Source organism: Mesocricetus auratus, unplaced genomic scaffold (genome assembly GCF_017639785.1).
Source record: "Mesocricetus auratus isolate SY011 unplaced genomic scaffold, BCM_Maur_2.0 Super-Scaffold_100015, whole genome shotgun sequence".
Taxonomy (NCBI): domain Eukaryota; kingdom Metazoa; phylum Chordata; class Mammalia; order Rodentia; family Cricetidae; genus Mesocricetus; species Mesocricetus auratus.
This window is the reverse complement of record NW_024429198.1, coordinates 43,977,371-43,992,189: the sequence shown is the minus strand read 5'-3', so window position 1 is coordinate 43,992,189 and position 14,819 is coordinate 43,977,371. Positions and strand designations below refer to the sequence as shown.

The 14,819-nt window shown below is 43.2% G+C and overlaps 1 protein-coding gene across 7 annotated transcripts in view; it reads left to right on the top strand.

The window, feature by feature from the left end:
* Osbpl1a (oxysterol binding protein like 1A) overlaps positions 1-14,819 on the top strand; it is a 193,227-nt gene that overhangs the window by 90,192 nt on the left and 88,216 nt on the right. For 5 of the 7 annotated variants that reach the window (XM_040757850.1, XM_040757852.1, XM_040757851.1 and 2 more), the window contains one exon: positions 598-704. In XM_040757850.1, coding sequence (XP_040613784.1) covers positions 598-704 — 107 coding nt within the window. Of the gene's footprint in view, positions 1-597; positions 705-8,700; positions 9,412-14,819 lie in introns of those variants that run through there. The other 2 variants (XM_013124160.3, XM_013124164.3) reach the window with 2 other exon arrangements.

The window sequence follows — 14,819 nt, the reverse complement described above, 5'->3', positions numbered from 1 at the left end:
ATTTGTCCTGCCTGAGCGACTCAGAGTCTGCTATTGCCGTTTTCTTCTTTGCTCCTAGCATGAGCATACACTAACAACAGGCAGTACGCTTTCATAGGGGATACATTTTTGAAAGTACAAATATCAATTTATGCCAAACATTTTCCAAATAAAAGCTAGAGGAAGTTGAATTAAAGCCGCCTTCAGATATGTTAGCCTCCATGTCAACCACAGAATTATTTTTGTCTCTTCTTAGCACTTCAATTTTGAATAAAATTACTTACCCAGCAGATACTGTCATGACAGGAAATGCTGTGTTACAAGCAACACTTTCTGCCCTTGCTGGCCACCCGCCTTCAGCATCACAAAACTGTCCAGTTCTGTGGGCTTCTTAAAGCCTTAGCTGTTCTTCTGGGGTGGCAGGCTGTTAAGGACTGTCCTTTTCTGGTACTCTGATGTATGTGATGGCAGCAGGGGTTTACCCACAGTGGGAAGAAGCACCCGATGTCCCTGTGCACAGCAGGGAGGACATGTGGAGTTAGTGGATGTAGCATGCCTGTGGTTTTACCCTTACTCCAGTCTCACTCATTGTACCTTCCCACTTGTGTTTGTTTATAGACATGCTTCCATCATTTCTTCAGAAAGCCGAAGTTGTCTCCGAAGCTTCTAGAGAGACTTGTGTGGCCTTGAGTGACTGCCTCAACCTCTTCACTAAACAAGAAGGGGTAGGTCATTTGGAATTGATTTTTTAAGAGCAATTGCTTGGGTGTCACATGCCTAATTATCTGATAAGCCACTGCGTTCAAGTTGTTCAAAAGTGGTACAAAATTGGTATTATCAAAGGAAATGAAAACTTCATTTTCCATCAAAATCAGAACTTACTCATTCTTGACCGGATAGGATGATTGTGAAATAAGCTGTGTTTACATCTTTGTATTGATGTAGGCATATTTAATAAACATGTGTGACACTGATCTAGCCAAGGTGGTGTGACATTTCAGTAAGAGGGATGCGAGAGTATTCTAGAACAAACATCATTGCATAATGCCATAGGTCTAGATTGCCTGTCTAAACTGAACTCCATGATGAACTTTCCTCTGCTGCTTTCTGGTTCAGCAGTATGCCATTGGAGTTTCAAATCTGAGGGAGAACATCATGTATGTCCATCCATTGATCTTTTGCTAAGGATTAGAATGTCGTAAAATGTCTTTTTGTCGTCTGAACTGGTGTTTTATTGTCTGTAGATTTTTAAAATTTCCATTCTCATTTTAGTATCTGTGTGTTTGTGTGTGTGAGACCAACCTTTATTTTCTTAAGATACCAATTTTTTTGTTAAAATTTATTTGCAAGATTGTCAGAAATTGGGTTTGATAAAAATCAGAAACATTCAGCTGGTTTATGGGGTTTTGTTTGTTTCTTTATGCAGAGACTGAACATTTTGTTCTTCCATGGACAAAGCAGAAGCTTTACGAATTCATATAGATGTTTTAAAATTCTGCCTTTTTATGTGTATCACAAATGTCATGTATGATATTCTTCTGTGGAAGAGAGTAAAACACTAGTATGAATTCATTGAAAAGACTCTTAAGACAGTCCTGTCACAAGCACAGGAGAAGGGTAACTGTGCACCAAGCCTTTCATTATTTATTGCTGCTTTTTCAGAAGGCTTCTGCAGTGGAGCCTAGTGGAGCCAGGGTTGGCCCCAAATTCGTGATCCTTCTCCCTGGACCTCCACACTGCTGTGTACTAGTGATGCAAATGTGCTTTGTTTTAGACATGGATGTGTTTCTCTTTCCATGGTATCAGGATTTATTGAGCAGTAGTGTTTTCAAGGCCGGAGAGAGAGCTCAGTGGTTGGGACCACATGGCACTCATACAAAGGACCAGGTTAGGTTCCCAAATTCTAGGCTGCTTGTTCACACTGCCTGTAACTCCAGCTCCAGCTTCTTCCGGACTCTGGGCACTGCACTCACGTGCACATCTCCCCTCTAGCCCCTCAGATACACATAATTTAAAATAATTTAAAAATATTTTATAACTTTTAATGAAACTGTATTTATAAGGTAAGTCAATTTTCTTGGTTGTAATTCACCACATGCTTCTGATAAAGTTATTGGCAGTCACAGTTTTTTTAAATTAATTTTCTTTATATTCTAATCACAGTTCCTCCACCCCCGCTCTTTTCCTGCTCTCTCCAGTCCGTCCCCAACCACCATCCTAGGAGTAAGGCCTCCCCTAGGAAGTCTACTAAGTCTGTGCCATCATCTCATTCAGGCAGGACCAAGGCTCCTCTCCACTCCCACACTTCTGTGTCTAGGCTGGCCAAGGTACCTCTCCATATAGAATGGGCTCCTCTAAGTCAGCTTGTGCATTAGAGTTAGATCTTGGACCCACTGCCTGTGACCTCATATATAGCCCCAGTCACACCGTTGTCACCTATAATAAGGGAGAATTGTTTGGTCTTATACAGATTCCCTATTTGTCAGCCATGAGTCAGTGATCTCTCACTACCTCAGGTCAGCTGATTCTGTGGGTTTCCCCATCATGGTCTTGACTCCTTTGTTCATATTATTGCTCCTCTCTCACTTCGATTATATTCCAGGAGCTTGGCCCATTGGTTAGTTGTGGATTTCTGCATCTGCTTCCATCTGTTTCTGGTATCTTTGCTTTATATTTGGTATCCACTTATGAGTGAGTACATATTATATTTGTCTTTCTGGTTCTCGGTTAACTCACTCAGGATGTTTTTTCTAGTTCTGTCCATTTGCCTGCAAATTTTAGGATGTCATTGTTTTTTTTTTTTACCACTGATTAGTACTCCATTGTGTAAATGTACCACATTTTCTTTATCCATTCTTCAGTTGAGAGGTATCTAGGTTGTTTCCAAGATCTGTCTATTATGAATAATTTGCTATGAACATAGTTGAGCAAATGTCCTTGTGGTGTGAATGTGTCTCTTTTGGGTATTTGCCCCACAGTGGTATTGCAGGATCTTGAGGTAGGCTGATCTCTAATTTTCTGATTTCCACAGTGGCTGTACAAGTTTGCATTCTCACCAGCAATGGAGGAGTGTTCTCTTTTCTCTACATACTCTCCAGCATAAACTGTCACTGATATTTTTGATATTAGTCATTCTGATGAGTGTAAGATGGAATCTCAGATTGGTTTTGATTTGCATTTCCCTGATGACTAAGGATTTTGAGCATTTCGTTAAGTGTCTTACTGCCATTTGAGATTGTTCTGTTGAGAATTTTGTTTAGATCTGTACCACATTTTTTAATTGGATTATTTGATAGTCTAGTTTCTTGAGTTCTTTGTGTATTTTGGAGATCAGCCTTCTGTCAGATACGGGTTGGTGAAGATCTTTTCCCATTCTGTAGGGAGCCATTTTGTCTTGTTGACCGTGTTCTTTGCTTTACAGAAGCTTCTCAGTTTCAGGAGAGCCCATTTATTCATTGTTGCTTTCAGTGTCTGTGCTACTGGTGTTCTGTTTAGGAAGTTGTATCCTGTGCCTATGTGTTCAAATGTATTTCCCACTTTCTCGTCTATGAGGTTCTGTGAGATCTTTGATCCATTTGGACTTGATCTTTGTGCATAGCCAGCCCATTCAAGGCAGAACTGATTCAAGGTGTAGGTCCAAGTTCAGACCGATGGCAATTCAAGTGTGTCAGACAAGTGTACCAACCTGCTTCTAGAGTCACAAGTTCACTGCAGGTTAATACTTTGCTCCTGATGGCTTTAGGTCAGGTGGGTACCGCTCTCCCAGTATGAGGGGTTTCCTTTCTTATATGTCTGTGGGATTTCAGTCTTCATTTGTCTGCTCTGTGTTGTGTGTTCCTGAACCTGGGAGCTTTGGCATGCTCCCATGTCTACTAACTCTTTGCTAAATTTGTAGGTAATGTTGTACTTGGCATGAGTAAGCTAACTGCTGGTCTGTGCCATGGTTTGTGTTGTACAGATGGTAGTTGTTTACCTGCACAAACCAGATAGTCATTCTGCATCAGCACTTTCATCCAAAATGGGGCAAAGGCTGTTGCATAAAACAGCCTTTGTCACTCAGGGCAAGCCCACAAGATGCTGTTTTTTTTTATAACCTAGAGCAAACATGCATAGCCTGCTCTACTCAACTCCATTCCATTACACCTTTTAATGATTAAATGATTAAATGTCAGTTTTTCTAAAAACACCCCTTCTGGTTTTGGTGGTTTAGATTTCATATGCTAGTTTGTTTAAATGAGTGATACAGTATTCTAAGAAAATCTGAATTGAGATCATAACTTTGGGATCAACAAATTATATTACTGGCTTCATACACTATTTAGCACACTGTAAAACCAGGTCTCTCATTTCTTATGTGGTACCTAATGAATGTTCAGATACTTTTTTGTTCTAGAGGTATTATTTTAAGGCTGAAAAACAGGTTGGTGTGTGTTTAATTTCTGAAAAAATACATATGTTTTAATTTTTAAGCCATCTGCTTAAAACAGTATATAACTCATCTCTTAGTGAAGAATAATCTGGATAGACAAAATCATTAGCTTTTAGTGGTAAGACTTCAATTCTTTCAGTCTTTAAAATTTGCCAGGAAGATTAAGTACAATAGTATAGGCAGAAGGCCCTGGTGACTGGAGGGTGCTGAGCTCCCCATAAAAACTGGCAGTTATTATTATAAGATTTTACATAAGTAACACTTGACATCTCCTCTCTGGGTCTTCAGCATTTCATTATCTTGCTTTGAGTAAAGGCAGTGTTACCTAAGGAAACTGTTTGAGTGCTGAGTGTGGCGTGGCACACGTCTGTAATCTCAGTGCTTGAGACTGAGCTTGAGACTACTCAGCAGCACAGTGTGAGAGTCTTCACCAGTCCCCCACTAAAAGAAAAGGCTCCCTGCTGCTCTAGGGCTGCTGCTGTTTGTTTTCATTCTCATGGCTTGCGTCTTGCGTGGATGTAGCAGTGTGTCACACTCTAAAGGAGACACACAGGAAGTTGTCAGGAGCCCCAGGCTGAAAGTGGAGTGGGCCTGGTTTCACTTTCAGTCTTTACCCAAATGTCTGATGGGTTTCTATAAAACGAAATGTCTAAATAATGCAAGATCAAGTGCCTCCGGGTACATAGGTACACAGGGAATACAACACACAGCTTGGACAGCTTCTCACTTAGAAGCTGATATTTAATGTTTCAGACTTCACTATACCTTTAAGTAGCTTTCAGAAATACTGTGAAAGCCCATCTCTCAGTAAAAGGTATGAATTTCTTTCGGAGTCGTATCTATGAGGTTCTTCCTTTATTGTCGTCATCATCATCAAAGACAAGTTTTCAGTACACGGCCGTAGCTGACCCTGACCTCTCAATGCTTCTATAGAGCTGGGATTGTTTATGGCAGTACTCGGTTTGGAACCTGGGACCCTGTGCACGCTAGGCGAACATTCTATATTCTGCCATCTTCCCATTGCAAAAATTTAAAACTTTTCTATTTTCAGGTGTCTTGGGATTCTCTCTTTGTAATTGGTCATGACTCTTTGCCTTGATACAGAGATACTTTTTAAAAAATGTTCACAGGTTGTTCTAAAGAGAGCAGTCCTAATCATGCCTTTAAATTCTTATGTGCTCCTTGGATTTGATAACAACTATTTGCTTGCATCTAGCAGTAGAATGCTGACCCGTTGATTTACTTGGTCTAACACTGTTTATTCATGAAAAAAGCAGGTTGTCAGATGGTAAAATCACATCCATGATTCAGTAAGCTGGCTTGATATGGGACGTAAGGCTATTTCTTGTGCCTTCTGTTTCTGTAATTTGTGCATGGTTTTGCTTTTAGGGGTATGCTCTCTTGGAATCTACATGGCTGGAGGTTTTATTATAACCTATAGATAAATGAAATATCACAGGCAGGTTTCATTTATTAAAAAAAAAACCTAACTAGTTGAGAAAATGATAGTATTCCAAAATAAGCTGGAAAGTGTGTGTGTGTGTGTGTGTGTGTGTGTGTGTGTGTGTGTGTGTGTGTGTGTGTGTTGATGATGGGAGGAGGGCCTGTGGAGTCCTGAGGAGAACTTTGGCTGTTGTTCCTATGGCACCACCCAATGGTCTGGAATTTGCCAAATAGGCTAGACTAGCTGGTAAGCCCCAGGGCCTGCGTCCTGTGTGCTCTAGGATTGCAAGTGTGCTCACTTTGGGGTCTAGGGCTCAAACTCTGGTTCTCATGGAGCATGCAAGGCAAGGACTTCACCCTAACCCAGTTTGTTGATCTTTAAAAGGGAAAGCTACAAGAACACATGGAAATAGTAACTGAGTTTTTCCTTGTTTTTTTCCCTTTAACCTGCTCCGAGACTCTCAAAAAGTTAGGAATTTGTTTCATAATTTGTTTCTATGGTCTTTCTCACGAGAGTATGGTACAAAGAATCATGGGAGCCATCATTGGCATTCCCTGTGTACTGGTATTTCACTCCGGTGTGCTTAGTCAAACCAGTTTTTCCAAGTCAGGAACCTGCCTGTGTGAAGTTGTCAGAGGCTCGCTTACAAACATTGATGCTTTCATGTTAAGCCTGCTCCTGCTGAGGAGGGTGACCCAGATGTATGGGTGATCTGTAATGGAAAGATCCAGGCCCCAGACTGCACCACCTGAAAGGTGTCCAGTCTGTGCTGCTCTTCTGGATAGAACCTTTGGAGAGCAGTCATGTGATTGTGTGGGCTTGCCAGTCTTCCAAGGCATGGCCTCCGATGTTCCTCTAATTTTCTGTGTTGTCATCCAGGCTTCTGTGGTTTTGTGTCCCTCTGCTCTTGTTTTCTGATGTTGATGACAGCTCCTCCAGCTCCGCCCCTCCCCCAGCCCATCAGTCCACACCACATCCTCACCCCAGTGTGTGCCTGCTTGTGCTCCCTTCCTTTCTTTTGGTGGCCGCTCCTTTCTCGTATTTGTGGCCTTCACGGTCTCTGTACATCCCTTTCCAGTCTCGTTCCTGAAAATGTGCTCCTGTCCTCTCAGTTTCTTCTCTCCACGCTCCACAGGAGCGATTCTCAGCAGTGTCTCCCTGCTCAATGAGAGCATGTGTTTGTTGTGCCTCAGACTCTCCATGTTCCGAGAATAACCTTGAACTCTTGGTCCTCCTGCCTCTCCCTCCCTAGTGCTGGGATAACAGACTGGGTGCCATTAAGCCTGGTGAGAGGATACTTTTAAATTATCTTGCTTGGCTGTCTGAAGGACTTGACATTTGGCTACTTGCTACTTTTTGAATATTCTGTGGCCTCCATGGTGTCCCCCCCCCCCCACGCTTCTTTGTCTTTTCTGGCGTCTCTGTCCTTTGCTTATTCACCTTTGGAAACATTACTTCTCCTTCCTGTGCTGTAAATATTAGTAGTTATGTGGGTTTCTCTGGCATCCTTCCTGGATTATTGGTAGGACCCACTCTTCACTAGAAATACACAACTATTTAGATACCTACCATAGACATTTCCTGAGCTCTGAATCAGGTATGCCAGCTGCCTTTAAAATACTTTGTGTGCTTCTGTAAGAGGTATCTTAAGACCAGTTTGTCTAAAACTGAATTACCACTGAAGGCAAGACCACAGGGACTGTCTCTAGTTGACACTTCTTCATCCCCAGTTTTGACTAAATTCTGTCTGTCTTGTGTCCCCATTTCCCTCCTCTCTTCCTCCATCCCAAGATACATTCTCCCCAGCTGTTCTGGTAAGGGTCCCCCACTCCTCATTCCAGTCTCCACCCTTCAAAGCCAGCTTAGGTGGTCCTCCTGCCCTTGTACTCCTTGTTATCAGATTGCCCATTATGCACATCACACCAGAGCTCTTTAAGGACACAGCTGTCCTCATTAGACCCATATAGCATAGGACTTGGCATGTTGTAATGGTTAATAGACATCCGAGTGAATGAACAATGGCTGTACAAAAGAAAGACTTTGGACCAGAGCAGTCTGTATCTAAACTCTGCTGCTTCAGCATCAAGCAAGCAAATTAAGCTCTGTTTGGGAACTCCACTTCTAGATCTGAAAACTGAGATCCAGGAAGGCAGGTTCATGTGATCAGTGCAGCGCCCCTCCCCCATGTCAGGGGCCTTGAAAACTGCCTTCTAAAACAAAGTACCTTTGTTGTTTCCCTTCATGCTGAGGACCTCTTCTGTAAGCGGAATTCTTTTTCCAGATCTTTGGGCCTGAAGGGGAAGATTCTGTAGCCAGGGCCTCCCCTTCATTGCCAAGTGTGGCTTTTCTAAGTACAAGAGTGCTTAGTTATCAGTCTAGAATTTTCAAAGACACTGTGACACTTTCCAGACAGGATTCCAAGTTTTCTGAGTGAGCATGTGTGCCCAGCAATTAGATTGTCCACTATTGGTTCCTGAGCTAAAGGAACACGAGATACTCTGTGACTTGTTAAACAAATACCAATTTTGTTTGTCGCTGCCAGGTTCAGTAAAGTGTTCTCCCAAGTAGAGGACAGGTGTGCACATTTTAGAAGTTAGTTTCGTTTTGTCTTCACTGAGCCTCAGATACTCAGAAGTCTCATTGGCGTGTCAGAAGTGTGTATTTGTCTGGGAGATTGCCTGCCCCTGTAGTCCTTGTCTGTCCTTCAAAGATGGCCAGAATGAAAAGCCATCTATCTGTAAGCAGTTTCTGTCAGCAGGGCATAGTGAGTGTCTCTTAGCCCAGCTCCAGCTCATTCGGGGATGTAAGCATGCAGACTAGCTCTGCTTTAGGGATAGTGAGCCCTTCTGCAGAAGCCAAGACTGCAGGACGAGCATTGCTTTTGCTGAGTTTTCCCAGCAGCAGCAGCATGCTGGTCGTTTAAAAGTTGTCAAGGAAAGGGCTTGAGCACAAGGCCACTCTAGGACCTTGCGAGATCCTATGTGCACTGCTCACTCTGTACGCCAGGAGCAGTTCCCTTACTTCTCCTTGGAGAATCTCAGAGGCTTGGAGGCTGCGGGCAAGCTCTCCCCGGTGGCAGTCCCTACCTTAGCTTCCCGGAGCCACACGCCGCCGGTGTAGGGGAGGAGGGACCCAGACCACAGCCGGGAAGAAGGGAACCGCCCGCCGCAGGCTGCAGGCCACGCCGCCCGCCCGCTCTGTCGGCTCAGCTCTGTTGGCTGGGACTCTGCGGGCGGGTGAGTCCTGGAGGGCGGGTCTGAGGCCGAGCCCAGCGGCCAGGGCGAGGGGCAGAGTCGACCTCTGTGGCCAAGCAGCAGAGTCGTGGGCCACCGGCCGAGCCTTTGCCGACCTCAGCTGCCACCGGGAAGGCGGGCGCTGCTGCCGGACTAGGGGCGGGCCGCAGAGGTGACTTAGGGAGACCTTGCGGTACTACCCTGGGTCGCGCCTCACGGATCAGATCGGCTGGAGGGGAGGAGAGCAGGCCGAAAACATCTGTGCTGAAGCTTGCAGAGGAGCTGGGGTGCAGCGCACGAGCTTGGGTCTTCAAAATCTAGCCCAGGTGGGTGGGTTTATGTGCTTGCTCAACCTTTCCCTGGCAGCTCTGGTGGGTGGGGGGTGGGGTGGCCGGGGTACAGGGCGAGGAGGAGGAGAGCAGCCAGATGTGATCCAGGGATGTGAGTTGATCCAAGAATAGTTGGGCGGGTTTGTGTGGAGCCCAGGGGAGCCTTGCCTGCATGGGGAGGGGTGATGTAGCCAGAGACCCAGTGTCCCCCTTTCTTCTGGGGGCGGGGGTGGGGGAGATTCTGCCCGTTGTATGTGCCTTGGGTTCCTAGAAGAGCCCCCAGGGAACAGTCCTTGGCGGTTGTTTCATTTAAATATTAGTATTAGGTCAAGCAAGCTGGAGTGGGAGGAGTAAGGCGGTGAAAGACAATTGTCCTAAATAACCTTCCAAGTTAGTGATTTTTTTTTCCTTGTCTCTGCTCTGGTTGACATTGGTATGAACTTAACCACTCCAGTTTCAGAGATCGCCGAAATTCTGGGAGCTGGCTGGGAAGTGCATGTGAGGATTGAGGAGAAAGAAGTCATGTGTTTTGTGTGGGGGCTTTCATTTTCGAATGGTTAGTTAAGGGTTTTTCATTACACACTGTCTTGGTAGAGTAAGCTGGCCAGCGTCTCACTCCTAACATCCACAGGAGCTGGATTTTTCTGTTTGAAGGGAGATGGTCTGGAGAGATGGATGGGAGGGTAGAGCTGAGTAGAGCTCTTTAGAGTTATTGAAGCTATTAAAAGTTTCTTCATTTTAATTAGGTTCAAGGAAGGCACTTGGCTTTGAAGGCAGAGCATTGCTTAGCAGAAAGCAGTGTGAAGGGGAAAAATGCTTGCAATCCGTGTTGGTGGACTAAGTGTAGGGTAGATCATGGGGGCCAAGTAATAAACTTCCCATTCTACACAATGAAGTTTCTCCTGTAATGCTTCATTAGCACTGAAACCGGTGGCTTGCAAACGCAGTTCAGTTTTGGTCTGTTAAGTGTTTAATCTGAATATGACAACCCGGCAGCTACTTCATCTTAGGTCTCTGTGTTACTCCTGCCATGACTGGAGTTTTAAAGAAATTTGGATCCTTGTGAATACAGTGTTTGGATTCTAGTCTTCTTCTTTAGGTGCTTTTTATAGACTACTTTTCAAGAATTTCACTGGTGATAAAATGACCCATATAATCTTTTCACTCTGTCTTTCTACACTCTACAAAATGGAGAAAATAACTCAATTATTCCATAATAAAGTAGATGCCTTATTCACCTATGTGATAGGTTCTAAAAGCACATTTAAAGTAGCGTATATAAAATGATGATGGGCGTTGGTGGCGCATGCCTTTAATCCCAGCACTCGGGAGACAGAGGCAGGCGGATCTCTGTGAGTTCGAGGCCAGCTTGGTCTACAAAGCGAGTTTCTGGACAGCCTCCGAGACAATACAGAGAAACCCTGTCTCAAAAAACCCAAAAATTAAATAGATGAATAAAAATAAAATGATGAGTTCTAATAGTATGGGGCTGATGTCTATCATCTCAGTACTCTGGAGAGTGTCCTGCAGGAGCCTGGCACTGAAGATTTTGTACAGAAGCAACAAGTCAAAAGTAGCAGAATGGGGTGAATGTTAGCAGACCATGAAGACTGCATGAGTAAAAAACAAGGCCTTTTTCTAAGGACTTTATGGAGTGTATCTAAAGAGTTTTAAACCTCAGCTGAGCAGTTAATGTCACCTGAAGATTTTAATCAAGGCAGAATTTGATCAGATTTGCTGTTTTGAAGGAGTAGAGAACAGGCCAGAAATCAGGACAGGCAGGTCCAGGGATTCAAGAGAGATGCTAGTATGGAATCAAGTTTGACTTAAGGACAGGAAGTTAGAGAGCAAAGAGAGATTTCTAAGTATAAATCAGAGCTGGATTGAATGAGAGATGAAGGGGAAGGCAGAGCCATGGCTGACTCCTGGCTTCCTGGTGTAAATTACTGGATAGATAGGAAATGGGAATGTGGGAAGGTGAGTTAGCACCTGACGTGTTGATACACCCTTCCTCATTCTAGAAAAGCCTGGGAATCCTGGTACTCCTGCGAGTCCCCTAAATATCCTTTGTGCTCACAGCCCCAAAGTGAGTAGCGAGTAATGCCTCATAGACATGAAGCTTGGGAAAGTTCAGCATCACAGGAATGAACACCCAGAAAAGTCAGTCAGAAGTACAGGGGAGCTCCTGGTGAGGCCAGGGGGCTAGGCATGCTGGGAAGTGCCCTTCGGAACCGCAGTGTGCAGTGTGCTGGTGTACTCTCTCCTTGGAAAGAAGCCGGAAATGGAAGAAGACCAAGGGAGTAGAAGTGATAACCAGCGACTGTGATTGTTGCTGGCTTCTGTGATCTCAGAGAATGGCAGCTTGTTCTGCTCTCTTAGCCCTGATGTTTGGGATTTCTTTTTGTTTTCTCCTGGCCAGGGCTTTAAAGGCAATGCTAGGGAGATGCTGAGATGGCAAATCCATATTCTTCTGTGATTAAAAAAAAGCAATTGTAACTTCTACAAATTCACTCAGAAATAGTTAATAAATACCACTCACCATATTAATGTTGCTCACATTTCATTCTTATATTTTTCCATGTCAGGAAAATTGCGAAACTTCAGATTTTGGCTTCTTTTTATAAGTAAGAATGGCTTATAATTTTTTTCTGTCCATCAGGTTTTTCTGTGCTTATTCTGATCTCATAAAATCAATTTGGTTCCTTAGAACTTCTGTAAAATTGAAATGATTTTTTGAGTAGAAAATTTCTAACAAAGCCATCTTTGTAAGTTTTGTGTATTGCTATTTAAATATATTAAATAATTATAGTGCTACTTTGGTTTTCTATTTCTTTTTGGGTTAGCTTTAGCAAGTTTGATATTTCAATGGGCATCCCCTTTCCTTCAATGGAAATTTATTGGAATTTATTGTCATCAGGGGTTCTTAGTACTCCTTTATTTTCTTTTAAACTTTTGTTTAAAATTTTGTTGGAGCTATAATTACTCCCCCCTTTTAAAATATATTTCTGAAGGCATTCTTTCTCCTTTCAAATTAGTCTATACCCCTCAAATAAGTTTTGTCAAAGCTTTGCTCGCCTATGCCTCAAAGACCTGCCTTTAGCTGCGATATCTATTGCATCATATTATTTTTAATTAAATTTTGCAAATTAAATTTGTATTGTTTGTGCATTTGTTATGCTTTGTCTTCTGAAGTGTGGACACTTTGTTCAATGTTTGTTCTTTTCTAGATTTTAGTTATTCCTACATCTGAGTAGTTTGTAATTTAGTGAATGTCAACGCTAGCTTTATCCATTACTTTATTTTATGAACTCTAATATTGCATTTGAAGATCACTTTTTGACAGGTTGTAGATACTAAAGTGTGATGTATAGGCACGGCTGGTCTAGTATTTCAAACACTTGGAACTTGGAGAAGTTCTGTATGCCTTCCAGGTGGCCCTTCCCCTCACCTGCCTACCTGTTATGTGTCTACTGTCCTGCCCTTCTTCCCCTGGCTTCATCTTGTGACTCCTTCTTCCTCACACACTTCTTTTCCGTGACAGTCCTTTTTGTCTTCTTTTGCCCTCTCCCCTTCTCGCCTTGCTATACTTCTTTAAAAACCGTCTGCTCACAGCCCAGGATGGTATGCTTCTACTTGTCTTTAATGCTCAAAGGTTCAGCATTTACCACATGGGGACAGCCTAGGAAGGAGGCCTGGGCAGGAGAAGGTAAAGTGACTGCCCTGTGGACCCCGAGTCAGTCACAAGTTCAAGAAGCAAGAAGAACTTGTTCTGTGCTGGGAGCAAGCTTTACAGCAAGGCTCACCTTTTTCCTGTATACTGTGGGATTTTTTTCCCCCCTAACTCAGCCCCTTTCTGCCACAGGTATATTGAAATTGAAATGAGATGAAAATAAATGTATTATTAGTTTTAAATTTAGGTGTCATCATGTGCTCCACTCCTAGGAAAAATCTGTAGAAGTAGGAATCTGTCCCGGATGGCATGGTTGCTGCATGACGTATTACATGAGAGACACTGTGATGGGACCGGCAGTGGTGGAGGGGGTGACAGTGGTGCTGCCCTTGTACTCAGGGGCTGAGACTCAGGGAGGCTGTGAACCCGGAGCAGCTCTTCTGACCGCAGACTCGGGCCAGCCTTCCTATGGGGAAGCCTGCTGTCTTTGCTGAGTTGCCATTCGCTACAGAGAGGATACTGGGCTTTTCTCAGCTTTATTTCTGAGCAGTCAACATCTACTTTGAAGAAGGTTTCTATAACTGAGATTGTGCTGTTATTCTGAGTTCTAAACAACTGAATTGGAAGTAATGGTTTGTGAGCATAACTTTGTTCATTTTGCATGTGGTAGAGATGACTGAGGACCTTTCTTATTTATTTTCTTTTTCTCTGTTTTTTACTGAGAATTGAAAGGAACACACCCATCTTGTACAACACCCATCTCACTAGTTGTTTTGGGTTTTATTGGGAATTGATTTGAGTACATGGGACAGATGAAAGTAAAAATACCCTCTCGTTAGCTGAAGCAGCTCCATGTAACACAGTGTGAAAGTAACAGATCTACTCTTACTTCACAGAGGAAGGACTCGGGCCTGGGGAGAGCTTCATTAATTGTTCAAGTTTATGCAGTAGGAGGATGTGAAACTTAGAGCTAAATCCAGAATGTGGTCTCCAGATTGAGTGCCAAATAGCAGCATCAGTAACAAACACAGCTGTTATTAAGAAAGTTCTTCCACACAGGAAGAATGGCCTGCTCTATCAGGGTTGCTGTGGTCTTTGTGTAAACTAGTTTTTCAACTTGACAAAGGTATACCAAGTTTAAAAATAAGAAAAGCAAAGGGCCAAGAATCCTGAAATGGCTTTAGACCTTGCACGGAATACCTGTGTTCCAGGTTCATAACAGAAAATGGCTGTCTTCTTGAGAGAAATTCTGCTTCGGATAAATTGTGATTTAGAAGAAAACGGAACGTGTCCATTTTTCTACATAACATAATATTGTCCTGAGATTAAATTGATTGTCAGTGCTTTAGCTTAAGCTGTGTTTACTTGATCCCCCCAAAACTGGCACTCATGGAGTTGGAATTTGGATGTATACCTCAATTCTTCTGGGGCATTTGTGAGAAACAGGCTTTATTGACATAACATCTTTGTCCTGTAGCACTCATATTCCCCTATAGTGGGTGAGAAATTAGAGCTAAGGGCAAAGAGGGAGTTTGTTTTCCCTAAAGAACTGTGGGTTTTTCCTCTCCTTGTGGACAATTAAAGGTACATAATTGATTGTATTTCTCTGTTTTAGCCTTCAGAGAATTGAGAGCTGCATGTACGGCTTGTCCATGGTGTCTCCTTAAGCCCTGTCACCAAGGGGTCCTATCCCACACTTTATCAGAAAATATTTTGTACGTTTATGATTTCACTG